Source organism: Fonsecaea pedrosoi, assembly GCF_000835455.1.
Source record: "Fonsecaea pedrosoi CBS 271.37 unplaced genomic scaffold supercont1.1, whole genome shotgun sequence".
NCBI lineage: Eukaryota > Fungi > Ascomycota > Eurotiomycetes > Chaetothyriales > Herpotrichiellaceae > Fonsecaea > Fonsecaea pedrosoi.
The window spans coordinates 3,853,758-3,880,505 of NW_013550615.1; the positions used below are offsets into that span (position 1 = coordinate 3,853,758).

At 51.4% G+C, this 26,748-nt stretch overlaps 12 protein-coding genes across 12 annotated transcripts; 4 read left to right on the plus strand and 8 right to left on the minus strand.

Annotated features, from left to right (window-relative positions):
* Window positions 1–90: 90 nt before the first annotated feature.
* Window positions 91–3,132, minus strand: Z517_01404 (uncharacterized protein; the record flags this gene model as incomplete). The annotated part of the gene is made up of 4 exons (XM_013434364.1): window positions 91–1,040; window positions 1,087–1,458; window positions 1,513–1,797; window positions 2,892–3,132. The coding sequence occupies 4 exons, from the start codon at window positions 3,130–3,132 to the stop codon at window positions 91–93; spliced, it is 1,848 nt and encodes a 615-aa protein (XP_013289818.1).
* Window positions 3,133–4,093: 961 nt separating this feature from the next.
* On the plus strand, window positions 4,094–4,583 carry Z517_01405 (uncharacterized protein; the record flags this gene model as incomplete). The annotated part of the gene is made up of 2 exons (XM_013434365.1): window positions 4,094–4,096; window positions 4,215–4,583. 2 exons carry the CDS (start codon window positions 4,094–4,096, stop codon window positions 4,581–4,583), a joined length of 372 nt encoding a protein of 123 aa, XP_013289819.1.
* Window positions 4,584–5,022: 439 nt separating this feature from the next.
* Window positions 5,023–6,196, minus strand: Z517_01406 (protein disulfide-isomerase domain; the record flags this gene model as incomplete). Its single annotated transcript, XM_013434366.1, has 2 exons — window positions 5,023–5,612; window positions 5,674–6,196. 2 exons carry the CDS (start codon window positions 6,194–6,196, stop codon window positions 5,023–5,025), a joined length of 1,113 nt encoding a protein of 370 aa, XP_013289820.1.
* A 659-nt stretch (window positions 6,197–6,855) lies between these two features.
* Window positions 6,856–10,602, minus strand: Z517_01407 (uncharacterized protein; the record flags this gene model as incomplete). The annotated part of the gene is made up of 6 exons (XM_013434367.1): window positions 6,856–6,905; window positions 6,963–9,518; window positions 9,585–9,810; window positions 9,985–10,199; window positions 10,258–10,445; window positions 10,529–10,602. The coding sequence occupies 6 exons, from the start codon at window positions 10,600–10,602 to the stop codon at window positions 6,856–6,858; spliced, it is 3,309 nt and encodes a 1,102-aa protein (XP_013289821.1).
* A 1,482-nt stretch (window positions 10,603–12,084) lies between these two features.
* Z517_01408 (uncharacterized protein) lies at window positions 12,085–12,744 on the plus strand (the record flags this gene model as incomplete). The annotated part of the gene is made up of 2 exons (XM_013434368.1): window positions 12,085–12,452; window positions 12,519–12,744. 2 exons carry the CDS (start codon window positions 12,085–12,087, stop codon window positions 12,742–12,744), a joined length of 594 nt encoding a protein of 197 aa, XP_013289822.1.
* A 736-nt stretch (window positions 12,745–13,480) lies between these two features.
* Window positions 13,481–15,318, minus strand: Z517_01409 (uncharacterized protein; the record flags this gene model as incomplete). The annotated part of the gene is made up of 3 exons (XM_013434369.1): window positions 13,481–13,846; window positions 13,931–15,187; window positions 15,244–15,318. The coding sequence occupies 3 exons, from the start codon at window positions 15,316–15,318 to the stop codon at window positions 13,481–13,483; spliced, it is 1,698 nt and encodes a 565-aa protein (XP_013289823.1).
* Window positions 15,319–15,859: 541 nt separating this feature from the next.
* Window positions 15,860–17,512, minus strand: Z517_01410 (uncharacterized protein; the record flags this gene model as incomplete). Its single annotated transcript, XM_013434370.1, has 1 exon — window positions 15,860–17,512. The coding sequence occupies one exon, from the start codon at window positions 17,510–17,512 to the stop codon at window positions 15,860–15,862; it is 1,653 nt and encodes a 550-aa protein (XP_013289824.1).
* A 293-nt stretch (window positions 17,513–17,805) lies between these two features.
* Z517_01411 (uncharacterized protein) lies at window positions 17,806–18,920 on the minus strand (the record flags this gene model as incomplete). The annotated part of the gene is made up of 2 exons (XM_013434371.1): window positions 17,806–18,813; window positions 18,861–18,920. The coding sequence occupies 2 exons, from the start codon at window positions 18,918–18,920 to the stop codon at window positions 17,806–17,808; spliced, it is 1,068 nt and encodes a 355-aa protein (XP_013289825.1).
* Window positions 18,921–19,563: 643 nt separating this feature from the next.
* Window positions 19,564–20,556, plus strand: Z517_01412 (uncharacterized protein; the record flags this gene model as incomplete). Its single annotated transcript, XM_013434372.1, has 2 exons — window positions 19,564–20,256; window positions 20,317–20,556. The coding sequence occupies 2 exons, from the start codon at window positions 19,564–19,566 to the stop codon at window positions 20,554–20,556; spliced, it is 933 nt and encodes a 310-aa protein (XP_013289826.1).
* A 648-nt stretch (window positions 20,557–21,204) lies between these two features.
* Z517_01413 (uncharacterized protein) lies at window positions 21,205–21,731 on the minus strand (the record flags this gene model as incomplete). The annotated part of the gene is made up of 2 exons (XM_013434373.1): window positions 21,205–21,305; window positions 21,398–21,731. The coding sequence occupies 2 exons, from the start codon at window positions 21,729–21,731 to the stop codon at window positions 21,205–21,207; spliced, it is 435 nt and encodes a 144-aa protein (XP_013289827.1).
* A 1,395-nt stretch (window positions 21,732–23,126) lies between these two features.
* On the plus strand, window positions 23,127–24,682 carry Z517_01414 (ribonucleoside-diphosphate reductase small chain; the record flags this gene model as incomplete). The annotated part of the gene is made up of 5 exons (XM_013434374.1): window positions 23,127–23,156; window positions 23,224–23,502; window positions 23,568–23,788; window positions 23,839–24,397; window positions 24,506–24,682. 5 exons carry the CDS (start codon window positions 23,127–23,129, stop codon window positions 24,680–24,682), a joined length of 1,266 nt encoding a protein of 421 aa, XP_013289828.1.
* An 813-nt stretch (window positions 24,683–25,495) lies between these two features.
* On the minus strand, window positions 25,496–26,047 carry Z517_01415 (uncharacterized protein; the record flags this gene model as incomplete). Its single annotated transcript, XM_013434375.1, has 1 exon — window positions 25,496–26,047. One exon carries the CDS (start codon window positions 26,045–26,047, stop codon window positions 25,496–25,498), a length of 552 nt encoding a protein of 183 aa, XP_013289829.1.
* Between the last annotated feature and the right edge of the window lie 701 nt (window positions 26,048–26,748).

Consider the following 26,748-nt stretch of genomic DNA (forward strand, 5'->3'; position numbering starts at 1 on the left):
TCGTAACCGGCAAAACCTGCCTCTCGACTGTGCATCTGTTTCAGCCGGACGCCAGGGGACCTGGCAGATCGCCTGCCCTCACGTTGCTGCCTAAGCCTCGTAACCCTGGGTCTGGCAGTGCGAGAGAGCGGCGGTTGGTCTAGGCGCCGAGAACGCCTCAGACCTCCCGAGCTCCCTTGACTGCGGGTAAATATCCTTGAGATCAAATGGCCATATTTCCCTCAGATCACTTTCATCTCTTATGGGTTCATCGTCATCAGGATCTGCGTTGGTTAATACAGCTTCTAGCATGTTTGCAAATATCTCCTTGTATGCCAATACTGTCGTTTCCCAGGCTTCAGACGGGACCCATCCCTCGGAGGTAGTGTTGAGCAAGCCTGACAGATCGCGTTTCAATTCCTGCGCGGCCACAAATCTCTTGTATTGTTGATGAATCACAAGTTCTTCAGGAGTAGGTGTTGTAAATGGGCATGAGCCTGGAAGACCAAGGCTTGTCCAGTGCTGAGATGTCTCAATGAGTTCGTGAAGAAAAGCCACGGCTCCATCCTTCCAAGTTCGATAGCAATATCGAAATGGCCGGAATAGGGACTCATCTAGGGAACGGGGACCTGCCAACTTGGGGACAAGAAATTGCACGCAAGCGTCAAATGCTTTTGCACATAGCTCACTGTCAGGGTCCCTTTGGCCAAAGGGATCCGGTATACTCATCGCAAAGTCCGGGATGTGGTCTGCGTACCAGAATGCTGGCTCGACGCTAGCCGATTGCCAATCAATGATTCCAGTGACTACGGTGGGGTCATCTTCCGAAACGAAGATATTTCTCTTGTGGAAGTCAGGGTGGAGGAGAGTTGGAACAGCCGCATTCAAGATTCGTGAATTTTCAGACATCTTCTTGATCACAGACCGGCCCGAGTCAAGGATATGAAGGTGATCAGATGGCGATCCCTGATATCGAAGTCGGTGCTGGTGGTCGGAATCAGGAGGGATCCTAGCAATACCTGCATCGATCAAACCGTCGCAGTATGCCACGACGTCAGACCCTTAGGCTCATCAGATATTGATATACGCCAGGTAGAATACACTTACATGGTCCCTGATTAGGCTTCGTATTTTGGTAATATCTAGGCTCAATGGGGTTGCAATTCCAGTACATTGCCCCACAATGAGGGCCAATGCAGAAATCTTGATTCAGTGGAACCTTTGAAGCAGAGCTGAGACGAGCGGTGGCATGATATAAACTTCCGTATGCTGGAAATTCCACATTCGCAATTTCCTTGATCTTTTGAACGATAGCCTTGATACACCGAATTCTTTGTTCTCCTGCCATGTTAGGCCATATTTGATGTAGCTGGACTCCATCAGCGTGTTCCATGATTATGTATTCGGTCCCAATTGATGTCGAGGCGTCATCGCACCAGTCGAGGACTTTTGGAATAGGGATACTAGTGTTTGCTTGTACTATGCCGGATCGAAGAATTAGTTGCATAACCCCCGTATAGTCTGTAGACTTACTGTAATGGATAGTCGCGACTTCTGACTGAGTCGTTAATCTTGGTGGTCCGGCAAGTGTAAAGGGAAGTCTGGTGACGATACTCTGTCCATTGTCGGTGGTGAAAATAAAAACTCTGTTGAACCCTCCTTCTTTCTTCTCGCAATTCGAGATCGACGCTGCCCCTGGACACAACTCAATAACTCGTTGACAGAGGGCGTCGAAATCAAAGGTGATATGTCGAGCGCTGCGCTCTAACTCGTCGCCACGGAGCCATCGGCCGCTCGTATACGCGTAAGGATCAAAGCCTGTCTCAGAATTAGAGATTCAAGTGACCAAAAGGCTGTAGCGACAGCAGGTTGAACTTACGATCTCTTCTGCTCAAGGCTATCGTCCGGATTGTGCGACGACGGCACCCGTTAAGGTAAACTGGCGGTTGACTCTGATGGCATAGCACAAGAGGGGCGGTGCTGAAGGCCTTGAAAGATGGAAGTTGCGCTCGTTGTTGATGGATGACAACACGCCCTCCAGGCCACAACGGGCAAAGAAAAATTCTACTCACGGCCAGCTTGTCACCGCGTCTTTTGATACCAGCGCCGTTGACAAGGATGCAGAACTCAATAAGGTGTTGAATTCTCTGCAAAGTCAAGCAAAGCAAAAGCTAGGATAATGATGCGGTAAGTATTTCCGCCTTGGAATCAGTTACAAGGACTAACGTGGAAGGGTCGAGGCGAACTCATTCATCTCAAGAAAATACGGCAGGCATAGAAAGGATTTGGAAGTACTGTCTGCATTTCGCTTCTATAGTTTCATGGGGTGAACGCTACTTCCAACGCAGCGACGTCTTCATTTTGTGGTTTTAGCCGTGCAAAATACCCCAGGCCTGTTCAACTGTGGAACTTTGGAGAATGGCCATCGGGACGAGCGAATACGAAATACGAAATTACACGCTCCCTGTACCGGGGATCCGAAATAGATGGAGCAGCCCTTAGGGTAAACTGGATAGGAACACTTCAGTAGGAATGACCACTTCTGGGGTATCCCAACTTTCGTCCTCGAGAATTTGTCCATGTCTGATCTTCCTGCACTATACAAGCCACGATCCTCCTTCTGAAGAAATATCCAGCCGGGGTACCTCAAGGGGAGGATGGACAGTAGGTTTTGCGCACGAGACTACCTAGCTAGTAATCACGCACCACTGACCTTGTCTTCCCTCACTCGTGATGAAACAGACGCCCTTTAGAGGCTATGGTCTCCTCATGTGAACACTCAAACTGTGCTGGTCAATATGCTTGCTGGTTGCTCCATCTCATGCGGCTGTCGAAATAGACTAGTGATTTCCCACTTGATCGCCCCATTCCCGCAGTTAGTTTGAATCTTGTTCCCCGTCCCGCCAATATACCGGTTGGCGTGGTCATCTTGAAGCCAAATCTGCCCGGGGCAGGTAGCTGGCCATAACTTCGATGCCTCAGACAGGCTTGTAGGTTCCTGGCAAATGTCACGTAGGATATGCGAGGTGGGGATGTTTCTTGCACAGTAGAAGTACAGGACACAGGAGAGACGTAGGTGGTCAGGATGATGTCGTCGAGTCGGAGTGTGTCTTCAAGGTAGTAGCGATGAATGCTCAGCGGGACTTTGCTCATTGCTAGGCTCCTCAAGCAGGACAGAGGCGTCCTGAGAGCATAAAGGCTAATGGAGCGAAAGGCCAGTCCTTGAACTCGAAAACATGATCATAACGGCTTTCGCGTCGGGCGCAATACCATCCATACTCATCAACTTTATCGACGTTCCTTCAGCTTGCCTAGTTGCCGAGCCTTCAGCCTCCAGGGCAGGGACAATACGCAGTCAAACAATTATGTCGAAAGAGGCTCGAAGTCCAAGCGCAGGCGGAGTAGCATTCCCAGAGCCCCTTAAAACAGAGTACGCTGGAGTGGAAAATGGTGGAATGTGGAGCAGACTCGTGGAGTGTATATGAACAACAGCCTAACTCTGGACCTCACCGACGATTCAAACCTCTTCAGGCTGGACATGTGAAGTTATTTAGCTTTCTCTTGTGCGATATCTCTGAAGCACGAGACTCGGTGGGGATACAACTCTCCAGCTCTGTCAATGAGGGAGATCCAGCGTGGGTTCTGGCTACGTGAGAGACGGACGCAGGAGCGTCTCAGTCTCCCTTGTACGGCGAGTGCAGACGCATACGAAGTACCAAGTAAATAGTCGGTAAGCAGCAGAGAGTCGAAGTATTCGGTACTCCTGGGTTGTGGTTGGGTGCTGGCGTCCTGACTGACAGACTGACCGCCTGAACTTCGGGCCAATTTCCCCAAACCCAAAGCGCTGCGTTTCGAGGCTCTCTCACACCTCTCCAAAATCAATTAAATACACGTCGGTCATAGACTGCAGGCACATCTCCTCACTTCTCGATCCTCGAACCCTCCACCGAGCGCTGGTGCGTTAGAAAAAGCGTGCTGTCGCGCTCACTCCGGGATGTATCCCATTGTGAATTGAGCCGCTTTTCTGGATTGGTGTGCGTACAAGTATATACGTGTGGGCAATTCACTCTCCTGAAGTGAAATAAAAAAGGGCCAAACATCACTGTAGGATATTATGGTGAGTTTGCGAAAGAAACCACTCGTACAGACAGACTGCCCTTTCGATACAGCTTCCTGCACTGGACGACCAGCCTGCGATACCCTCCCTGCCTATGCTGACCCTCCTTGAAATATAGTCCCTCCCCAGCCCACCTTCGACGCGAGGCGCAGGAAGCCCGCCTCCCTCCTCGCACTCGTATCACGCCTCCTCCACCGCCACGACCACCATAGCAGCGTCAAACGGCCCCCCCGGTAGTGGCGGCGGCGGTGCAACAGACAACCTTCACAGTCCCAACGAGGCAGCGACGAAGCTCGCCGAGGCGATCGACGATTTCCTGGGCGACCTGGAGAAGAAGTTCAAGGGCATCAGCGACGAGATCCTCACAAAGCTGGACGACATGGCCGAGCGGTGTGACCGGCTCGAGCAGGAGATGCTGTTGAGGGACGCGAGCGCCATGGAGAACGTCAGCGGTGGGAAGGCAGGGAGTACGGCCGGGTCGAGCTGATGTTGGTCGAAAGCGATTTTTGGCAGCCAGCAACATACATAAGGACTATCACGACAAGCGGATAGAGCCAGAAGGGGATTTCGATGCGTGCGTGATAAGAGTACCATGACCGAACCGGAGCCTCGAGATTGACATGGGACAACAGAGATATCTTGCATGTCTTGAAGGCGCGGATCACGAACAAAGTGGCTCAGGATATGAAGATAAGCCAACCCGGGTTTCTCGATGAACTACACGAATCCAACGATGGTTGGAAAGAGGTCAACAAGTGGCACGACGAAAAACACACGTGGATAAAAGCTGGAAACCCATCAAAGCCTTGTTTAAACTCCTCTAATGGTGGTCAATTTACACATCCATTTTGCCTGCAGACCCTTGTGCTTTTTGCTCAATCTGCCCGTGATATCGCGAGTGTTCCCACGCAATCGTTTCTCGTTACTTACAACTCGCTCTTCGGCTCTGGCTCCTTGACCAAGAACTTCGAGAGAATGTTGCTCCTCTTCTGCAGGTCATCGATCTTCTCTGGGGCCAAGCCGCCCTTCTTCAACAGACCTGCCAGTCTCGTCTGTTCCTTCATCGCGTACTCTGGGTTTCCTGTCAGTTTGGACAGGGCCCGCAGATAGTAGTCGACCGATGTGTCCTTCAGGTCCTTTGCTGCCTTCTTGATCTCGGCCGTCGCCTGCTCAATGTCCTTCAGGCCGTTGGCCGTGATGTATTTGGCAAGCAGGTTATCGATGATTTCGATAGTCCCAGCCTGGGAGTTCAGCCCACCACCAGGAACCCTATAGGTGCCAGCTTTGGAGTTGACAAAGTCCACCAGAGCCTCCTCGCTGCGAGCACCACTGTAGGGTTCTGCTTCCGTAGAGCCCTTGGGGAAGAATTTAATAGTCGGGTAGCCGGTGATGCCTTGGGATTGAGCGGTGGCCTTCGAGTTCTCGGCTTCGGCGTCAACCTTGGCGATCAGGACGTTGGGCTCATTGGCGAAGTCGGTGGCGAGCTTCTCCCAGGTCGGAGCAAGAGATTTGCAGTCTGAAAGCCAAAGATTAGCATGCACCGTCCAATCGCCGATACTCTCAAGGGGCCAACATACGTCCGCACCAAGGCGCCGTGAAAGCGACCAATATGTCCTTATCCCCTCCGACTTCCGACTTGAACGTCGTGTCCGTCAACATCTCAACATGACTTGGTGCCTTCTTCGGTCCCTTGCCCTTGACACCAGACTTCTCAGTCACAAAGGCCGTCAAACTCTCGAGATCTCTGCCGCCATTGTAGTCCTCGGGCTCGGAGCCGGGCTTCCCATCAAACCATTTCAATGTTGGGAACCCCTGGACACCGAATCTCTTGCCTAGGTCTTTGTGCTTGTCGGCATCAACATTCGCAATCGTCACCTTGTTCCCAGACGCTGCGAAGGCCGTGGCCAGCTCCTCATAGACAGGAGCGAGATTCTTGCAGTGGCCGCACCACGGGGCGAAGAACTCGACGAGAGCAGGCTTCCCGGACTCGAATACGACTTTGTCAAAGTTCGAAGGAATCAGATTGATCACATCTGAGGCCGCCGTGAGGAGGGGCAGGGCAAGCGTTGCCAGCGGGAGGAGGGAGCGGAGTTGCACCATTGTGGCGCTGTATCGAGTGGAGGGTTGTGGTACAAGGAACTCGAGTGGACGTAGATTGCGAGATGGGAAGAGGTCGACAGAGGAAGATGGAGGAATGGTGTGAATGCTTGGACTTGTTGGCCAGGATATATACGATCGACGCCACTTTATTTCAATTGCTTAAAAATCCGCGTCTGGCATCCCTGCCCCCTGCGCCTGCGCCCCCTTTTCGAGGCTGAAAAGCCACTTGTCCTTGTAACTCAGCCTTGTCCCGTAAAGGTCCAATCATCATTTCTCCTTGCGACCCCAGCATAAATGTATGGATACATACTCCGGTCGAGCGTGTGATTACCCAGGCTTCACTCGAGTACAGCGAAATGGGTCACAACAGTTTGTGACAATGTTCAACGGCCAGGACTCGTTCGAGAGTTCAGCGTCTCTCTTGGTACAGACATTAGTTTAAGGCGGGTATGTACTCATACATAGATTGTACTCTCTCGTAAAAATGCCCGACGAGAAATTCAATGAGAATCAGAGACACTTGTTCTCTCACAGCATCCCAACGCCGTCCCTCGCCTTCGCTTGTTGCTTGCCGTTCAAACATCAACAACTATGCAAAACAATTGATTGATGGTCATGATTGCCGTTCGCCCTGTTGGACTGGATCCTGCTGTTCCTCATCATCCAGCTCCGTATAACTGGTGATATGCGCTATGTGCGTCAACGAGCACTGCGGGAGAGAGTCAGTCGTGACCTTACCAAATGACACAGAGCACTAGGGACTTACTTTGTAATACTTGTTGCTGAGCCTGTTTACTCTCGCATGCACACTGCACGCATCTCCCATCCTTCAGATCGAGTAGGATACTCCACGCCATCTCTTCGCGTTCAAGGTCAGGTAGACATGGCCGGTTGAAGTCGCTGAGATGGTATTTACGACTAACACTCTTCATGTTGGCGTCATTCATCGGTGGAGAAAATATCAGGAATCCTTGGTCATCGATCCTCATGAAACGCCGTTTCCATAGGAATGACTCTGGGAATTGTACGTTGACGTCCCCAATGTCGACAACATGCATCAATGACTCAGCTATCGAATCCTCCGGAGTGAAGTCAGGTTGTTCTCGCGCAAGATTTACTTGGGACTGAGTGGCCTCTTCTTTTGTCGTCAGCTGATTCCTGCTCCGCGCATTTGCGAGATTCGACATCCGCTTCATGAGCCTGCTTGTCATTGAAGACTTCGGTTTGTCCTCGGAAATTGATGCTGCGTCACTGGTTGACCGCGGACCTTGCCGTCTGTAGTGGCTTGATTTGGACACTTTGCTGGTATTCGACTCAGACCGAGGCAAGGTTGGATGAGAATTTGACCGATGGGAGGAAAAGGAGAATCGCCCTCTCTCCGACTTGGTGGGGCTTTTGACCCTGGGTTGATTCGAAGCCAGTGCCTGATCCAAGGTCGGCTGGTCGGACTTCTCGTGTTCGACGATTAGAGGACTCCGGTACAGATTGAGGGGAGTATTGTAACTAGAACTTGGAGCCAACGGGGGATGCTTATTGCTAGAATCACGAACAATCCTTGCGGTAACAGAAATCGTCTCGCCTTTCTGTAGCCTGTGCACATCTGACGACGGACGTCGTGGCTCTTTCACCGCGGCCGATGGATGTGATTCATATTGACTGCTTGCTGTGGGTAGGTGCCGAGGAGGTGAGTTTTCGGTCGAGGCGTTTGGAGGCTGTTGCTGTGTCAAGAATGATGAGCGCTTCATGAACGCCGAGAAGGCAGAGGTTCCGGCATGCGTCTCTCGGACTGGCTGAGGGTGTCGTGGGGGACTTGCGTCCTTCGTCCTCAGCACTTCCAGGGCCTTGATGCGTTTAGAGATACCTGTTCCGAGGGTAGCCTTTTTGGTAAGTGGTAGTTGAGCTGACTCTGTAGGCAAAGGTGGCCACTGTGGAAGAGCAGTCGAAATGCTTCGTACGCTGCCACTGCTGGGTCGGTTTCCATCAGGTGTTGTTACAAGATTTGGCCGCCCTGTGGAATGACTGGAGTTCGGCGGTTTGACAACCATCTCACGTAGACGATCTGAACTTCCCTTGGACATTATTGGGGTCACTGGCGACCGAGCCACTGAGACCGGCATAGCTTCATGGACGGTAGCATGCTGGATCTCGTCTATTAACGAATCATCTTCCGAGAGATCTGATGCAGACGCATTGCCACCTGGCAAGAGTTTTAGGGCTTGTGGAGGTCCTAAGCGACCAGATTTCTTTGGCAAATCTTCATCCTGTTTTAACGGTGGATTAGAAGGTCGGGGCTGAGTGTCCGAGTTTGGTTCAGGCCTGCTCTCTGGGACGAGACCGTCAATTCTAATAACTGATTTGGCTTCCATGTCAGCAGGTGCTGTATCAACCTCAGTCTTGGAATCATCCTTGTCGTCCTTGTCGAAAGGCGCCATGCCCAAACTAGCTGATGGCTTTATGTCGATCGAAGCCACATCAGACGCACTTGGGGCTTTGTCTTCCTGCGAGAAAGCTTTTGGAGTGAGAGAGGAGCTTGTGGCCGATGATAAAGAGCGGCGAGTACGAGAACAATCATCGTGTTCGCTGACGGAAGAGGCTTGGGTCGAAGGCTCTTCCGAAATATTTGTCATGATGGTCGGCGATGTTGTATAAGATGATTGAGTCAGCTTCGTCTCCTCATCGACGTTTGACAGCTGCTCGTGACTTGGAATCGATGATAGACGAGTACTCGATCCATTGGCGCTCGCATTCGACTCCGACGCATTGTGAAGGTATGTATTTGAAAGGACGGGTGTTGCAACCGTGGCTGCTCTTTGGGCAAGCAGCATGTTCCTTTTCCGCAATTGTAAAGCCTTCATCAATCTTAGCTTTTCTGGAGTGCTGGTCGACACATCGCTAGTCACAGAAGATGGCCGGAGGATCGCAGAGCGACTATCCCCCGCATTATATGGTGCGTGTAGGTAAGACGGCGACGGCAGAGGTGGCGCACCATTCACAGACTGACTGGAAGGAACAAAACGGCCGGGTACGCTTCGACTCGACTGTTGAGAGCCTGGGCGAATCCCCAGGCTGACTAGAGACTTGTTGTTCACACGGATAGAAGTTGGAAGATTCGCCACTGGCCGTATTCCTGTGCCACTGTCTGTTGTTCCGGACGTCTTAGGTCGGTGAGTTGTCTCAACGTGAGGACGCGGACCCAATTTTTTCTTCTTTGGCTTGCCTGCTGTATACGATGCGACGTTACTACTCCATTGGCTGATGCTGTCAGATTCGGCGGCCGAAAGGTGACGAGCGTGAGGACGAGGAGTTGTTGGGTTGGAGGCGTCTGCCGTTGCTGTAGTGGTCTCGAGGAGGATGTTGCTGGTTGCTTCGAAATCTGGAGCTCTAGGACCTTCGCCCTCGCTCGTAGAAGGAGGAGTCGGTTCGGGGGTCGCGGGGAGCTCCTTGTCGATGATGGAGGGAGGTAGTGGTGAGGGTAGTGGTGAAGCCGGCGGTTTGGGGGATGTGAGCAGACTTTCTTTCCGCGGAGGGTGAATGTTCTTATCTGATACAGAGGGAGGACCAGCATCGTTGTTGTTGTTGCTGTTGTTGTTGGCGGTGGCGGCAGCAGCCTCCTCCTTCCTCTTTGCCAGAAGAGCTTTTGCAAGAACTGCGCTTGCCGGAAGTTCATCTAGTTCATGTCTCCCGAAAACTGTGTCCGGTGTCGATGTCACCATCGGCAACTCATCTGGCTTTTGCGATGTGAAGCGAAGGGCAAGCCCAACGTTCTCCTCCTCCTTCTCCTCCTCAACTGTTGACACATCGTCTTCAGCATCTTCGGTAATTTCGTTGAGTCGGCGCCGTCGAAGGGAGGAGCTTGACGAGGTTAATGAAGATGCAGAGGGTAATAGCATAGTACAAAGTCCGAGGGCGGACTCTGTTAACTCAGAGGCCGTGGCAAAGGAGAAGACGGTGTCATGTGGTGTGAAGGTTTCCAGGACCGATTGAAATTGCACGGTGAGCCGCACTGTAGCGGGTGAAGCAAGTCAGTCAGAATCTCTTCCAGGGCCACGATGTTCACCCACCTTGCAGCAATCGAGATGTTCCTTCTGGCACATATTTGAGGACCACTTTCTTGCGCCGATACTGCACCAGCCCGTACAGCGGCGATTTCTCTGCATATTGCTCAATCACTCCACGCACAGCCTGCACACCCCCTGTTCCCTTGCTCAACAGTTCAACGGTGTCGCGATTGACATATTTCAGTAAGAACCTGGTCCATGTAAGCAGGCGTCACGGCAGACGGATTGCGCAGAAGCACGAGGAAGCACAGCGGCGGTGAAGTGCGCGACATACCATCCTCCTGCGTCCGCCTGAGCAGCCTGGTGTGCATCAGCGACTGCAGCTCCATCAAGTCCATTCAATGACATTTCTCAGCCCTCATTGAGAAGGCCCACGCCTGCGCAACGTTTTGGAATCGGTTCTCATACAGTCCAGGATTTGGGCGCGAGGCTTTACAAAGACCAAAAGACGCAGGAGAACAAGGCTTGAGGCGATCAGGGCAGCCCTTCGAAATCAATAATGGGCCCGACGCCAACGGCGAGCAACTACCAGGACAGCCCTCCCTCAGCTTAGAGATGCAGCTTCGAGGGGAAGCCCACATGCAGGATGCAGGACATTCTACGAATGGGGCACAGCGCAGCATGCTATCCGCAGTTCAGGGGTGTTGCTGCACCGGACCAAGCGACCAGGGTAGCCCACCGACCGACAGTCCGTGGCCAATGTGCCCTGGCACCAGCTGGTGTGCCCCGTTTCTGCGTGATGGTGGAGCGGACTTTAACGCTGAAACTCACGACCAAACGGCCGATGCTAGAGCCTTATTCGCCCATGTCGACAGTTTCCACGAGCCAATTTCCCGAACCCTGCCCTGACCTGCGGCTGGAAGCAACCGAGACCGACGCTATACCTTTTTCCACATGTTTGAATTTCCTCTCTCCTACGTAAAACAAGCGAAAGTCTGTCAGAAGATTCAAACCCTGGAGGGTGGGTGGATAATCCTGAATTGCGAATTGTCGTCGATCCTCTCTGCTTCAAATCTCAACTGCCACGGGTATAGAGCCGATCTTGACTCCGGAGCAGAAGACGAGAATGATGGCTTACACAGTCTTTGCAAAACAGCATGCGGATGTGTCTCAACCAGTGCTGTGGACTTTCTGAAACAGTCCCAGGAACTTTTCGCATGTGCCAATATCGAAAGTGCGGAATTGGACTCGAGCCTCTCCTGCAATACTCATACGTTGAGCGTGACATTTCCTGGTTCCCTTCATTGTCAACGACAAGACATCGTTCGCATCCTAGAAAATCTCCCAACAATCCGTGCTCTTCGGACATGTGGTGCTCGATGAATAATGGACACAGAGTGGCTCGATGTTGCTGCAAGGAATGTCTGATCCCCCAGAATCGCCGGTCTCAGTCCGCCCCTCCTTCTCTGCGAACTATTGATACACCGTCTATTCGCGTGGCTGCACACCCAAGTAAGCGTATCAGGAGGCAATAATGGGAAGAGGCTGGAGCACAAGTGGCACCATGGGCCATCCGTTGTCGATGGCTACGGCGCATTATTGCTACTCGACCGACCATTTTTGTAATAATCGTGACGATCAAGGCAATCCAGCCTTTTCGCGAATTCGACGCCAATCCACGTGAAGCGGCTTCGAATGTTTCGGCCGACTCCGATCACTTTACAAGCGCCAACAAGGGCACTCCATATGACGTTGGGCTGTTTTGAGTCGCAACGGCCTTTCCACAGAACAGTCCTTCACGACAAATTTCTTTACATTCGAGTTTGGAGGTCCTGGGCTGCGCTGTGACCAAGTGACGAGACATCTCTCATGATGACATCTCTTCCACCAATGTCAACCCTCCCAACACTGGATGCCGAACAAAGGGCACAAATTCTCGACATCCTCTTTGAGCCGTGCCAGCAACTGCACACACTATCCGTCAGCCTACTGCGAGAACAGTCATTCCCAACCTATGACTCTCTCATTGATGCTGTAGGCCAGCAGCTGCTGGGACTCTTCCGGTCAAATTTGGAGAGCGATCAAAAATGGCTAGAGGCCATTTTAGCCGCCCATCCGCGGTTAGGTGAGAAAAAGGTTGACAGTGAGCAGAGTCGCAAGGAGCAAGCGCAACTGAATCAAGGCGGGACGGAGGAGGCAGAGAAGCTGGCGACCATGAACCGGAAATACGAAGACAAGTTTCCAGGTCTGCGATATGTGTATGGCTTCCCACTCTCTTGACTCGGCAGTTTCATGCCCTTCGTCACTGCTGATAAGAACAACAGAGTGTTCGTGAATGGACGAAGTCGCCCCGTCATCATGGAAGACATGCAGCAGCGAATAGACAGAGGCGACATCCAACTGGAAAAGCAAGAGGCAATCAAGGTAGGCAGTACTGCTCTCGTGAAACCGTGTAGCCTCAGTCAAGTCATCCAAACTAACGCCTTCTGTTCCCGCCAAAAGGCCATGTGCGATATCGCGAAGGATCGTGCGAAGAAGCTGGGCGGCTGAAATTGCATGAAGGATCGTTTCCTATGCCCGTATCGCTGGCATGAATGAATCGCATGAATCGCATGCATTGCACGAACGGGCTGGAACTTCTCGCGTCGTCAACGACAGCTATATCAAACCCGACAATAACACAATAGCACCCTATCCACGACGCATCCACGACAAGCTGGCATTGCAACTGAGATCGCTCGACACATTGACACATCCAATGCTACCAATAGTTAGATATACATTTACAGCTCCTCAGACAACAAGCAGGGCCTGTTTCTCTTCTGCCCTCCTTTCCCCTTCTTGTCATCGCGTGCTTCGTAAAGTGATTCACAGACTCCTTGCCCACGAAAAGGCAGAGCGAAGCTAGGAATGGCCACAACGGATTCATATCACATGTAGCAGCTCGGGAAGAGACAAAGGAGTCGCTTCCAGTGTCGCGCGTCGAGTCTGCACCAAGACCATAACCCTGGGGCACAGACAAGTCATCATATTACAAATTTGTGTCGAATGTGCGAATCCATCAACTCCCTTCCTGCCCTGCCCTGCCCGCCCACCACCAAGCTGTATTGCAAAGTCACCGGCATCCCAGCGATTACCCCCTCCCTCTCCGGGTTTTTAAACGTAACGCTGCTGCCAAAGCTCAGGGGTGCCAAATGCCCCAAGTGAAAAGCCCCATGTAAGCATTCAAGCATCCGAGGGAGTGGACCGAGTTCAACCATTGGCAATTCGAAAAACCGCCATTCCCTCATTTACCGGTCAACTTCTTTCTCTCGTCATCGCTGTCTTCATCTTCCCCTTCGCTCCATTCAATCCCATCGTCGCCGACGGCAAAGATTGTCTCGCCATCCAACGACATCCTCGGTTGCGGCGGATTGGGAGGCTTGGAAGGCGGTGCTCCTTGCGTACTATTCTGGAGCGCAGGTGCTGGGGAAGGCCTCCTCGCTCCAGAAGGTTCGTGAGCGATGGTGTCCGTGATCGAGGTCGCCGCTCCGCCTCCGGAGGGGGGAACTGCTCTTTCTTGATCCTTTCGTGCGTTGGCAGCCTCCTCGTCATCATCATCGATGGAGTCCGCGATGCTGCGGATTTCGAAACCGTCGTCATCTTGGGCGAGCTGTCAAAGCAAAAATATATCAGCTGAGTTGTCTTCTTCTTGTAGCGGCCACTTTTGAGACAAAAGGGGCATGACAAAACTCACTTCATCACTCATGGCAAACCGGCGATTGTTCGCCGTTGGCCTCCACAGATATGCAATAAAAGCAATATTGAACAAATACACAAGATTCAACCATCCATCTAGTACAAACCATCTGGTCTGCCAATGCTCTGGCACAAAATTCGCGGCCCCTGACCCGGCAATCGCGAAGCTGTTGATGAAGAAAAAGGCAAAAATGACCAGCACACTTCCCAGAATGCACCAGGAGAGCTTCTTGTACATCATTGCCTTCGTCTTTTGCTTGCGGTCGATAAGATCCTTGATGGTGACATTGAGAGACGACAGTGTCCACACATAGAACGCTGTCATGGTACCTGCGAGTGGTAGGACGACGAAGAGAATGAGGGGACCGACAGATTCGGGGGTGACGGCCATGGACGCGATGGCATAGATAACTCCAAAGATGAAGTGTGCGGCAGCTAGAATGCGGACGTAGATCATTGTCCTGCCGAGGGACGGTTTCACCACCCCATAGCCCATGCAAACAATCAGAAGGAGGAAGAAAGAGAAGGAGTTTCGTCCAGCGTTGAGGATCGAAACGATGATCATGAATATTTTGTTGACTGCGTTGTTACCGTGACGGTTCTGATAGTCATAGAATCCCCATGTCATCAGCTGCTCGACGATCAAGAAGATGATAATGGCCGTGATGTAGTTTTGTACTGGGAGGATATCGGAACGGTTCTGGAAATAGAGGAAAGCCCAAAATACCCCCAGCACAGCGTAGACAATGGTGAGGCCGCCGTAGAATGGGAGTTTAGCTATTTGAGCTGCCGGCAGCTCACCATATGCGTTCCTGAACTCCACCACACCGTTGTACTCGTGATCGGAGAAAGCGTACGTCGAGACGCAGTAGTAGCCCGTCCGACGGATCGGATAGTTGATGGCCTTCGGGTCTTTCAAATGGATTGCTTCGTTTGAGATCGGACTCTTTGAGGCCTCTGTGGCATTGGGGGCCAGTATGAAAGCGCCTACATCCTTCTCTTCACATAGCCCTTGTGCCACAGCGTCCGTGGTGCATATTGTCTGGAGGTCTCGGTAGGACTCCCCGCCAGGCGGCATCCTGCCTATCAACGGCTCATCCTGCCACTCGAAAATTATGAGGCTTGCGATCGGGTCGGTTTCGTCTTCGGTTTGGTCCGGGAGGAACTTGACGAGGATGAAAGGATCTATTGATCCGCCCCAAGATTTCCGACTGTACATCCCTGAACACCGCTGGCGGTGTTCGTCGTCTTGTTTCTAGTGATTGTCAGCGGGGAGAGCACTGCGCAACAAGATGCCCCCCTTAATCTCACGATTTGAACTTCATCTCCGGCGACAATGGCGGCTAGGTACGCCAGGAGGCCGAGTGAAGGCACCCACCGGCGCATGGTGAAGGTAGAACCGTTCCGGGTTGCAGAGGCAGAAACAGTCAAGGGCAAGAGTAAATACAGATCACTGTCGATTGTCACACCGAATTCATTTAGTCGGAGGGCATATCAAGAGGGCGAAGTGAAAGACATGTTGTGGTTGTCGAAGGAGAGGTGTTGCCAGCTGCGATGTTGTGACTGGAGGATTGGGGGACGTACGACATCCCGTTTTGGCTTGTCGGAGACATTTCCAGACTGCGCCAGGCCGCAGTTGCTTTCGCTCAATAGAAACAATTCACTGAGTCTGATGAAATCCTGATGGAACCAGCTATTTACTGGTGTATCTTCAACTAGCACGATCATCTCCCTTGCAGATTCAGCAGATCTTCATATTAGTTGCGCAGCTGTCTACTACAAACGCAGGGCACAGGCCTGAAATGAAGCTCTTAGGAGTGGCGTGGAGGATCACCGCCTGATAGACATCGTTGTATGCTCTATTACAGAGCATGCAATCAGCGAACTGCATCCAGACTACTTATCAATCTTTCCTCCTCGTTGACCGTTACTTAAATTTGGCTTTTCCTATCAAACTTCTCGCCGTTTCACAGCATATGAGTGGTGCCAGGAAGTCTGTGTCATGCTTACACCCTTGCTTCTCATCACTGTCCAGAATATCGTTGATGGCCTTGTGAAGCTCGCTTGCCACTGTGCGATTGCTTGTTAATGTTACAATTTGGCTGGCCCAGCCATAGAAGAAGACTGAGGCGTTGATAGGAGTAAGCCGCAACCGATCCCTCACACGGGCAGCGACGGAGGTAGGAAAGGATTGGCGTGATTCGACATTTGGCGCTACTGAGGTAGACTCTGTGCTAAAGAGAGAATTGCCGTCGAAGTCGACCACCCTGACTGGGAATCGCATCGTTGTCGGAATAGCATGCATCGAGAGTTGACCAAAAGCCTCCCTTAGGGTCAATGAGGGTTGATCTCTGTATTGTCCTTCACCCAGGAGGATCTCGGCGCGGCTCACTTCGCTCGGCGTCCCCATACATCGGACGATCTCCCGCATCCTCTGAGCAGCGTGCAGTGTACATTCTAGATCTCGCGCAGCAAGGAGAGGATATATGTCGTTGGGCAACATCGGCGATGATACCTCGGAATCGATCTGGTTCACAATCGCTTTGTGATAAGTCTCAGACTTGCGCACAGAAACTGACAGCAGTTGATGACTTGGATAATGTGATATGTCAGAGATCAATGCCAGCAATATTGTACAGTCAACATTGATGGTGCTGGTTAAAGGGACTGTTGGTGCAGTCGGGATCAGGGTTTCAAGATCGAGTTGCCGCTCCTCAACGAGTTTGTGGATATCCATATTGCATTCAACAATGGCACCAGTTGCGCGTAAGTCGGCAAGGAACGCATCCACATCAGGGACGATACCTTCGCGAAGATTTGGTAGAACAACCCGAATCTGTGGGTGCTGAAACTGGACTCTGACTTCTTGCGCCGCAGTCTTAAGATCTTCACAAAGTCGCACAAGTTCAAGTTTACCTGCCCCCGTGCTATCATCGTCAGTCCCAGGAGTATGTCCGTTTTCTATGTCGCTATCTTCACCACGATCTCCATACGTTTCCCAGCCTTCCTTGGCCATCTCAAAAAGGAGCCGTTTCTCCGTCAAAGTTGAGATTTTGACCCATTGCAATCCGTTGTCGGCCACAATATCCACCAATGTCTCTTTCTTCGTCACACCCCTCAGAATGGCTTTTCGGCTTACCGATTTATCCTCTCGAATCTCCTTACCGAAAGTGTTGTCATTTCCGGCAACGAACATTTTCTTACCCAGAGCTGTAATATGACGACATGATTTTGCGATACCCCAGACCGCTTCATAGAAGGGTAGGTTAGAGCTCCTCAGCGCGTGTAGTTGTGGACTTTCGTCATCTTGCAGGTCTGATTTGTCGACAATACAAGGAGGGTTGCTGTAAGAGGTTGCAAGCACGTGAGCTATCTTTTCCAAGCTTTTTACCTCCGACTCAATCCCTCGTTTGAAGACTCTGAGTTCTACTTGCTGTTGCTTTCCTCGAGCCTTGAGATGCGCCTGATATGATTGGAATTCCTGAAGCAAGGCCCTCGCACGGGATTGGAGGCGGTTGAGGAGGTGCGCCGAGCTCTGTGGGGAAAGTTCATTTCCATCGTGATCATCCGGAACAAGCATTGGAGCCCTTTTGCCGACTTGTGAGCATGGATGGGGTAATCATCGAATGAGAGAAGCAAGATTATGTCCAGTGGTGAAGAGATGCGAAATAGGTGCCCTTTGTGAAGAATGTGACTTTAGGCTGAACCTTGACAGTACTCACGTTGCGGAGTAAGTATACCGAGTGACCTTCTCATTGGCGGAATCGGACATACTGCCAAGCACGTGCTGTATTCCTCTCAACTGGGTGCGCCAGTGAAACACGGTATCAGGTCTCGGTCTCGATTGAAAGTGCCCAGGTGTGTGGCCATGCTTTAGAGTTCTGGATTCTTGATTTGATCGCCCGGTAACCACATGCAAACCCTGGAGTCAGCAGTCACGAGCATGTTGTAGCGGGGATTGCATTGCACTACTGGCGCCTTGATTCCTCGACCCGACAATCGGACCATAGGCTCCTGCCGAACATCGGTGACATTGTGGGTATCCCAGACAAGGACGTCCGGCTGGTCGCCCGCACCGCCGACAACATACCTCCCATCTTGTGTAAAACAGACGTCTCCTTGGCCCAGTGGCTTTCCCGATGTTGACACAGGAGCAGCTCGTCCAGTACCAGCGGTCTTCCCTTGTAGAAATGATTTGACCGTCCCATCAAAAGCGTCTAGAACGAAATGACCATGATAGTCAGTGCCGAGAAGCATATTTTTTCCATCGTTCGAAAACTCCAATTTGGTCCATGCTCGACCCTTCGTGGTAGGGGTGTACCTATCCTCCGCTCCAGCCATGTCAAAGGTAGCAAAGGGAGCTTTGTCGAAGTTTCGGACATCGTAGAGGAGGATAGAGGAGGTGGATTGAGACGCTATCGCCATTATCTGCGCAGAGGGGTCGTAGGCCGCGAGGTAGGGAGTAACAAGTTTCAATTTTCCTTGCGGGCTTCTAGAGTTCAGGTCCCATAGACAAACCATGTCGTCGTTGCCGCACGATAAGAACTGATCGCTTCCAGGAGACAGCGCTATACAAGTTACTTGTCCCGTATGAGCTGTAAAGTAGCGAACGAAGCTCTCGTTGTGGAGTTCCAATAAGCGTAGAGAATCATCTTGCTTCGTACTGGCAAACAGAACATTGCGCGGGTGGTGAGTGAACCGAGCCAGGTGAATACCATACTTCTTGCTGGGTATCGTCTTGGTTCTTTTTCCTTCTTTTATATCGTACACATGCATCGTTTCGTCGTCTGAGGCGGCCACGAGGAACTCGCCCATATCGTCGAAATCAAGGGATGTGACACGACTTTCGACCCCGTCTGAGCGAGTAGAACCGGGAAATTGCTAGATCTGATTAGCAGATACACGACGATAGGGTAAGGAGTACCTACTCTCGCAGGCCGGTATTGCTTGATCACATCGTGTACTTTCTGCTGCGGGAGTGTTGCCATGGCTAAGGATGGGGAGAAAGGTCCAAGCTGCGCAGAACGCTGCGCATCGACACGAAGATGATTCCAATGCAAGCAACAAGTGAGTTTAGAAGAATAGCCAGTGTCAGATTGTGCAGCGAACAATGTTACTTTGAATTGGACACACTTTAGAATCGTCTCATATCAAGAGAAAATGCGCGGTTCCTGTGCTTGAGTTGCCTATTTGAGGGCTTTGGATTGTCTTTCGCACTAAGAATTGGCGTGGACCCCGCCTAAAAGCAGAGTGGCCCTGCAGCAAACGATCGGTGCTCCCAGCCCCCAGTCAGCTGGAGGGTGTTGCTAACCCTTGGCCCAGAACCGCCTACCCCGGTCTCTTAGGCTTATGTACACCTACCTCGTAGAGCCCTGGGTGCCGCTCTTCTTTCTCCGACGTCGCTTTCGCGTAAGAATAAATCCGTTGTGGTGGAATAATTTTCTCGAACGACAGTGTGTCGCACGCGCAACTTCTTACAGTTGCTGACCTGCCACCAACTCGTTCGACCTTGACCACCCTACCACCCAAGAACATGTTGCGACTTGTCTGTTGATCCCTGCGGAAAAAATCACGGCAAGTCCAGGTACGAAGGCAAGAGAAACAGCCACTCAAGCAGCGGGCAACTCAACCATGTCAACGACAGCGGGCGCATTCATTGCCGGCGGTATTGCCGCTTGCGGAGCCGTCACCGCAACGCATCCTTTCGAAACAGTCAAGATCAGGCTTCAGCTTCAAGGAGAGTTACAAGCCAAAGATGTGGCAGTAAGGAAATACAAGGGCGTTTTTCACGGAGTCGGAGTCATCCTGAAAAATGAAGGACTGAAGGGATTATACAGAGGAATCGGAACTGCATACATCTACCAGATACTATTGAACGGCTGTCGATTGGGATTTTACGAGCCACTACGAGCGACGGTTACCAAGCTCATTTATAAGGACACCAATGTCCAGTCTCTCGGTATCAACATTTTTTCCGGCGCAGCTTCTGGTATTCTGGGGGCTATGGCAGGCTCGCCTTTCTTTCTGGTCAAGACCCGACTACAGTCATACTCTCCTTTCTTGCCTGTGGGCACGCAGCATAAATACCGCAACGCTTTCGACGGATTGTCACAGATTTACAAAGCAGAAGGAGTAAGAGGCCTATACCGAGGCATGGGCGCATCGATGGTCAGAACCGGAGCTGGAAGTTCGGTACAACTGCCGACATATTTCTTTGCGAAGAGACGGTTAATACGCCATTTCGGAATGGAAGATGGGCCCGCACTGCATTTGCTGAGTTCAACAGCAAGCGGCTTCGTGGTCTGCGTCTTTATGCATCCTCCGGTACGTTTTGTCCATAATCTCCAGACTTTGCCTTATTACAAATATTGACATATGATGCAGGACACTGTCATGGCGCGATTGTACAACCAACATGGCAATCTCTATAATGGTATTTTCGACTGTCTATGGAAGACCATTTCAACGGAAGGTGTCCTCAGCGTCTACAAAGGCTTCACGGCGCATCTCGCTCGAATATTGCCGCACACCATCCTCACATTGACACTGGCAGAGCAGACGAACAAGCTCATCCGAGGAGTCGAGAGCAGAATCCTACCCAAGGCTCTCGAGGAAAAGCTTTGAGACGCAGGATTCGATAGGCACCGACTTAGCGTTGCACTGTACGGCGTTCCTTGGGGCTGGCTTCCATCTTCTTGAGAGTTTGAAGACTCAGGCTTCTGGACACCAGGCGGATTTTGTGTGTATCGAGGCTCTGGAGGTTGCTGTATCCATATATCGCATGCCAATGTGAATTTGACAATTTGAGGGACACATTTACCCCTACCGACCCTCACGATGGTAGAAAAAGAGGCACTTGGGAAGAATGAATCATGTCCTTGCCACTCACGGGCATGCTCTAGAAGAGATGGTTGTAGCGTATACCCGCCACTTCATATAATTAGAGCTTGACATACCAGGTACATACAGTGTAAAACAACGCACACGGTTAGGGCTCAGGCGAGACCGATCTCGGAGGAATGCTGGGTGTGGCCGGTGCTGCCATATTAGGAATGGACGATCAAAGCAGCATGGGAACGTCCAGGAACGTCATAGTTAGGGGGCGGATCAGATCAGATTAGATTACTTTCTCGAACTGTGAAACTCTCGGAGCCCTTGGCTTGTAAAGGTTCATCATCGGGGGCTAGGCGTGCCGCTGCTTTTGATATCCACAGTACCGAGTACGTGTAGGCCATTTCTGGCCACTGACAAAAGGAGAGGGCCAACGACAAACTAGTCCTTGATATCTGGGACTGTGACGAGATTCTGCAAGAGATTCAACTGCGACATGAGGGTAGGTCGCTGCACTTGGGCATTTTGACCCCGATCTCGGGCTTATGCCAATACAATCACTTGTCTCGGATTTTCTTTATCCAGATCAGAATTGCTGTTCTTCACTATCGCCATTCGATGCCAGACAACCAACTATTCATCGACCTCAGGATCTCCCAGCCCTTTGCAACATCAGATTCCAGCACAGTCTCGTCGGAACCTAGAGCTTCCGGTTCCAATTGCGTCTCGCCAGACAAGTCGTTAATCCTCTCCAATGGGTTCGATCCGTTTGGTCTGTCGCTGTCGGTGATCATTTTGGATGCCGAGTAGTCACAATATTCACAACGGTTGTGAAGGCAAATCCTGCATCTGAGCCAACTCATGATCTCTCCGCTATTCTCACACCGGCAGCAGAAACCCCATGCTGACTTGTCGGGTTCACCAGGCCGGCTGGGCTCTCTGTACTGGCGGACTCGCTTCTGCACCATGTCGACTAAACCCAGCTCCTGGTCGAGGGCCTGAATGCCCTATCCACTGAGATACGTGAGAGACCGTCGTCTTCACCGGCGATTGTGACGTTCGCGTTCGAAGTCCTGACATTCATGATATGTGGGCGTTTCGGGACATGCTTGTTGATGGCTTCGTTACTCCGCTTTTTTTGTAGAATCTCGCCGGCGATGAGGTGTCGATTGGTAGAATTTGAAGCCATCGAGGAAGCCACTGTTGATAATGGAGGAGGGAGTTAGTAGGCCACAGCGAGAATACCTCAAGCACGATGCTGGTTCAGAGCTATGTATGCGTTTTGACCGGTGGAAGGAAGAACGAGATACGGCAATCAACTTCCGGCAAGTCATCTGCTTTCATGAAGTTCGCTTCCCTCTTCACGCGGATTCGGCGTGGCTGAGAAACTGGGACAGTCTCTCGTTGTCAGTGCGTGCTGCTTCATGGAGGGGTGTCCCAAGTCCCAGCTATGTGAAATGACAGTATGAACGCCGGTGGCTCAAACATAATAGCATCAATCGCTGAACCTTTCTCTAGCAATAGAGCAATCGATTCATCGGAACGCCCGACCCTAACCGCATAATGAAGTGGCTGTCCATAATCAACTGACGCTCCAAGCTCGAACAAGAGTTCAATGATGCTTTTTGGAGCAGACTGCGCGGCAATCGAAAGAGGTGTGATGTCAAACGTACATCGAGTATTCGAATCGGCGCCGTGATTGACTAGCCATCGCACAAGCGAGGGCAAGGGGAATTTCGCTGGTGGGTATAGTGTTCACGATGTCTGCGATGTACGAGGTAGGAACAGGTGCTCGGGGCATTACATAAGTCTGCATTCTTGGCACCAAGGGAAGCCCACCTCCAAAAGCGGCGGCCGCAACCGCCAAATTCGGAGGCACATTTCTCTGCAAGTTGCGTGGGTCTGTGGTCTGTAAAGTTTTTCAGAAACTTCAGGCAGCTGTCCAGCTTAGGGGGTTGAAATGACCACAGTGGCTGATCAAGAAAGTGCCTCTCCTGAAGTCCATCCAAGATCATTGTTCAGCACTTCATAAGGAATCCACACTGGCTAAGAATCCATGGTCACTGTCACGCACTCTGGTGGTGCATTGTTGTGGTAAAGTGGATCAACGTCGGACGCAGGCCACTACCTAGCCCTGCACCCCTGGTCGCCCCCCAGCCTGCGCGAACACGCTCTGTCACGTTGTCGCGGTTCACGCTCTAGCGCGTTCACATTAAATACGCCCAGCAACCAGTTTACATCTGCTCTCAATTGACATTTCTCTTCAACCCTTTCTACTCAACAACCACGACCACTTCTACTTGTCCTGCTCATATACCAGTACTTCTGTATTCCCTCATTGCTCCTTATCTCATCACTGAACCATGACGACTCAAGTTACGCCGTCGAAACAGGTGTGTTTGCCACTTGCATCATGGACTCTTTCTTCGACATGTACATCTTACTAACAAATACGCGCAGGCGGCTGCAAGCCTCGAGAATCTCAAGGTCAAAGACAGTCCTATTAAGAAACTCAACTTCAACGTCGAGGATAAGGAAAACATGCCTGTTCCCGTCGAGCCCACCGAACCCACGGCCAAACCGGAGCCAGAGACTGAGAAACAGCCGGCACCAGAGGCAGAGGAGAAGAACAAGCAGGCTCAGGTCCCCAAGACGCTTAAAGAGCTCGAGGCTGAAGAGCCACTGCTGCAAGAGAATCCTCATCGCTTCGTTCTCTTCCCTTTGAAGTATCATGAGATTGTACGTGTCATGGCTACCAGCGCAGATTCTTCTGTGACCGAAGTTTCCTGGCTAACGTTGCACAGTGGAACATGTATAAGCGTGCCGAGGCCAGTTTCTGGACGGCAGAAGAGGTCGATCTTTCTAAAGACCTTCACGACTGGCACAACCGTCTAAACAATGACGAACGCTACTTCATCTCCCACGTCCTCGCTTTCTTCGCTGCCTCAGATGGAATTGTCAACGAGAACCTTCTTGAGCGCTTCAGCGCCGAAGTGCAGGTACCGGAAGCACGTTGCTTTTACGGGTAAGCAACTCGCTCCCGCTCCAGGACTACGTTACTGACAGTCCCAAAAGGTTTCAAGTCATGATGGAGAACATTCACTCGGAGATGTACAGTCTTCTGATTGACACCTATGTGAAGGATCCCAAAGAGAAGACGTATCTGTTTGACGCCGTCGACACAATCCCTTGCATTCGCAAGAAAGCAGACTGGGCTTTGCGATGGATCTCAGACAAAGAGTCGAGCTTTGCTCAACGTCTGGTTGCTTTCGCTGCTGTCGAAGGCATTTTCTTCTCTGGATCGTTTGCATCCATCTTCTGGCTGAAGAGCAAGGGTCTCATGCCTGGCCTCACCTTCTCCAACGAGCTCATCTCTCGTGATGAGGGCATGCATACGGACTTTGCATGCCTACTGATGCAACATCTGCAGCACAAGCCCGACCCACAACTCATCGAAAACATTATAACAGAGGCTGTCAAGATTGAAAAGGAGTTTCTCACCGATGCCCTTCCTGTCGCATTGCTTGGCATGAACTCGAAGCTCATGTGTCAGTACATTGAGTTTGTCGCTGACCGCTTGCTCCTCGCCCTGGGCAACAAGCGATACTACAATGCGCAGAACCCCTTCCCATTCGTAAGTACTATCCCAGGGGTTCATCGGTGCAACAGTTATGTGGCGCTGTTACCCTTCCTAACCGAAATGCACGTCGCATTTGAAATGCTAACTGGATGGGACCTCTAGATGGAAAACATCTCTCTTGCTGGCAAGACCAACTTCTTCGAGAAGCGCGTCGGCGACTACCAAAAGAGTGGTGTCATGACTTCAGCCAACAAGAAATCCGAAGAGAAGTCTACTTCCCCCAAGGAGGAGAAGACGGAAGCCGAAAGCAACGGCATCAGCTTTGACGAAGACTTTTAGATCATACTGGATCTTTGACGACGATTTCTTTTTCTGTCGGTGTTCAAGGCGTTTCCCGGTAAACGAAGGAAGAAAACCTAGAGGGTGTCCCATCCTTTCCACACATGTTATACCCATTTCACATTGGCATCTGTCAACAAGAAAGCGGCGCGGCGGCTTTACACGGTTCTCGAGTGAGGAGGATATGGCTATTCTTGCTGAACTGGTTTTGAAAACGGTCTGCATCTTCGCGGATGCATGGGTCAGCTTGAGAGGGAGGCTCTGGCTTTTTGGTTAATCATGGAAGAAATTCATAGCGTGGTGAACTGGAAGGTTGTACGAAATACATACTAGTGATCTGAACAAGAACTCCAATCATAAACATAATAGCTGTATAATCCTGTCTCATGTCATTCGCGGATGCAGTGAAAAGCCTTAGCCTTGGTTCCATTTCCTGGCAAAAGCCAGCTTCACCGGATTCGGCCTATATCGACCCTCTAGGCATGACACGAAAATGATCGTGCGAAATCATCACCGCTTGATAACTTCAGTATTATCTCCTTGGAGATGATTTCATCGCGCATGCTATAGTGACCGCGGGGTTCGACCACCTTCTCAGCATGATCGGGAGCCATTCGAACTACACGAGCGTTTCTTGCTCCCGTCACTGGCTTCCCTTGCACTTGACCCTCGTGGTGGTCATTATCCGTGCAATGCCATTCCCTTTATCAGGATGAATCATCTTTGCGACTTGGCGGCGCGTCGAAGCCTAGTCGACCACCCGTTGAGTGACGGGCATACCGGTATATGCAACCAACCCATTTAGGGCGACCTTCACTTCTTCCCTTTCTTCTTTTTGCCTTTTCCACCTCCAGCCCCATGCGTCACAGCTGGCGGCGCAGTGACAACTTTGTCCTCGACCTTGGTTGTCGTAACGCCGTTCCCGCCATCGATGTCCATCTTGTCACCATCTACGCCTGTCCCAGCTCCTGGCGCCGCAGAAACAGCAACAGCAGCAGGCATCTCAATGACCTCCCCCTTGGCCAGTCTCCCTAGTCCAATCAATAATCTCCCAACTTCAGCAGCCTTGTCGGTTCGATATTTCAAGCATATTCCGCTCTCTGCGTGGTAGGTTTTTAAGGTGAGGACAGCAGAACGCTCCCGCTTGCCTTGCGGCTGCGAATTCGCTGCTGCTGGCGCTGTGTCTGTCGTCGAAGGGCCAGAAGCAGAATCCTCTTTCCGTTTAGATCCCTTGGGGTTTGACTTGGCCTTTGTATTAGGTTTCCGGGGTAGTGCATACTTTGTCGTGATCCGTGCGGAAGGGTAGGCTTGGATGAGGAGCGAGGATTGGTGCAGATACGAGTGCAGATCTGTGAGGTAGGTCATTTTGGCGTTGGGCATACCCTGCCTCCTCTTTTCTCTCAAAAAGGTTCGTGCGTGAGACTTCGTGGGTAAATTTGTGGTGTGATCGACTTTGCACAAAGGTGTGATTTTTGGTGACACTGATGCAGGGATGTCAATTGAGTAATTGAGATATCACTCCTTCAGAGAATGACGTCAGAGAATGTGTGCCGGTAGGTGTCAACTAGCCTCCATTTCCCGCACTTTGGAAGACAGCCCCAGGAGAACCAGGTTGGTGCTTCGATTAAGTGAATAATTAAAGAATGTACAAGCATGTACTCGGCAGATGCGGGGATTGTGAACGCACCATAGAAGCGGAAAAGCGACAAGGAGCCGAGTCTTGGCGTTCAAGTTCGGAGGCCCCTCGGCCGGCGTCAAGGTCACGTGTGAGCAGCGGAAGAAGCCGTACGGCCACTTGCTCCGATACGATATACGATTCGCCAATCAGCTTCTCGCCGGGTTTCGGACACAAACTTAACCCGGACACATCATACGATAGTATATGTGCTTCAGTAGTGTGAAGTCCAATAGTTCGACCTCATTATCAGAAGACTGCAAACGGAAATACCGGCCAAAAAAAATAAACATGCAGGTGGGACTTCAGACGGAGGCGTCGCCTCCGAGGCTGATTATGCACCTGTTGAGCTATTTGACGGGCCCCAGAGTCAGTACATTTATGGGGGACT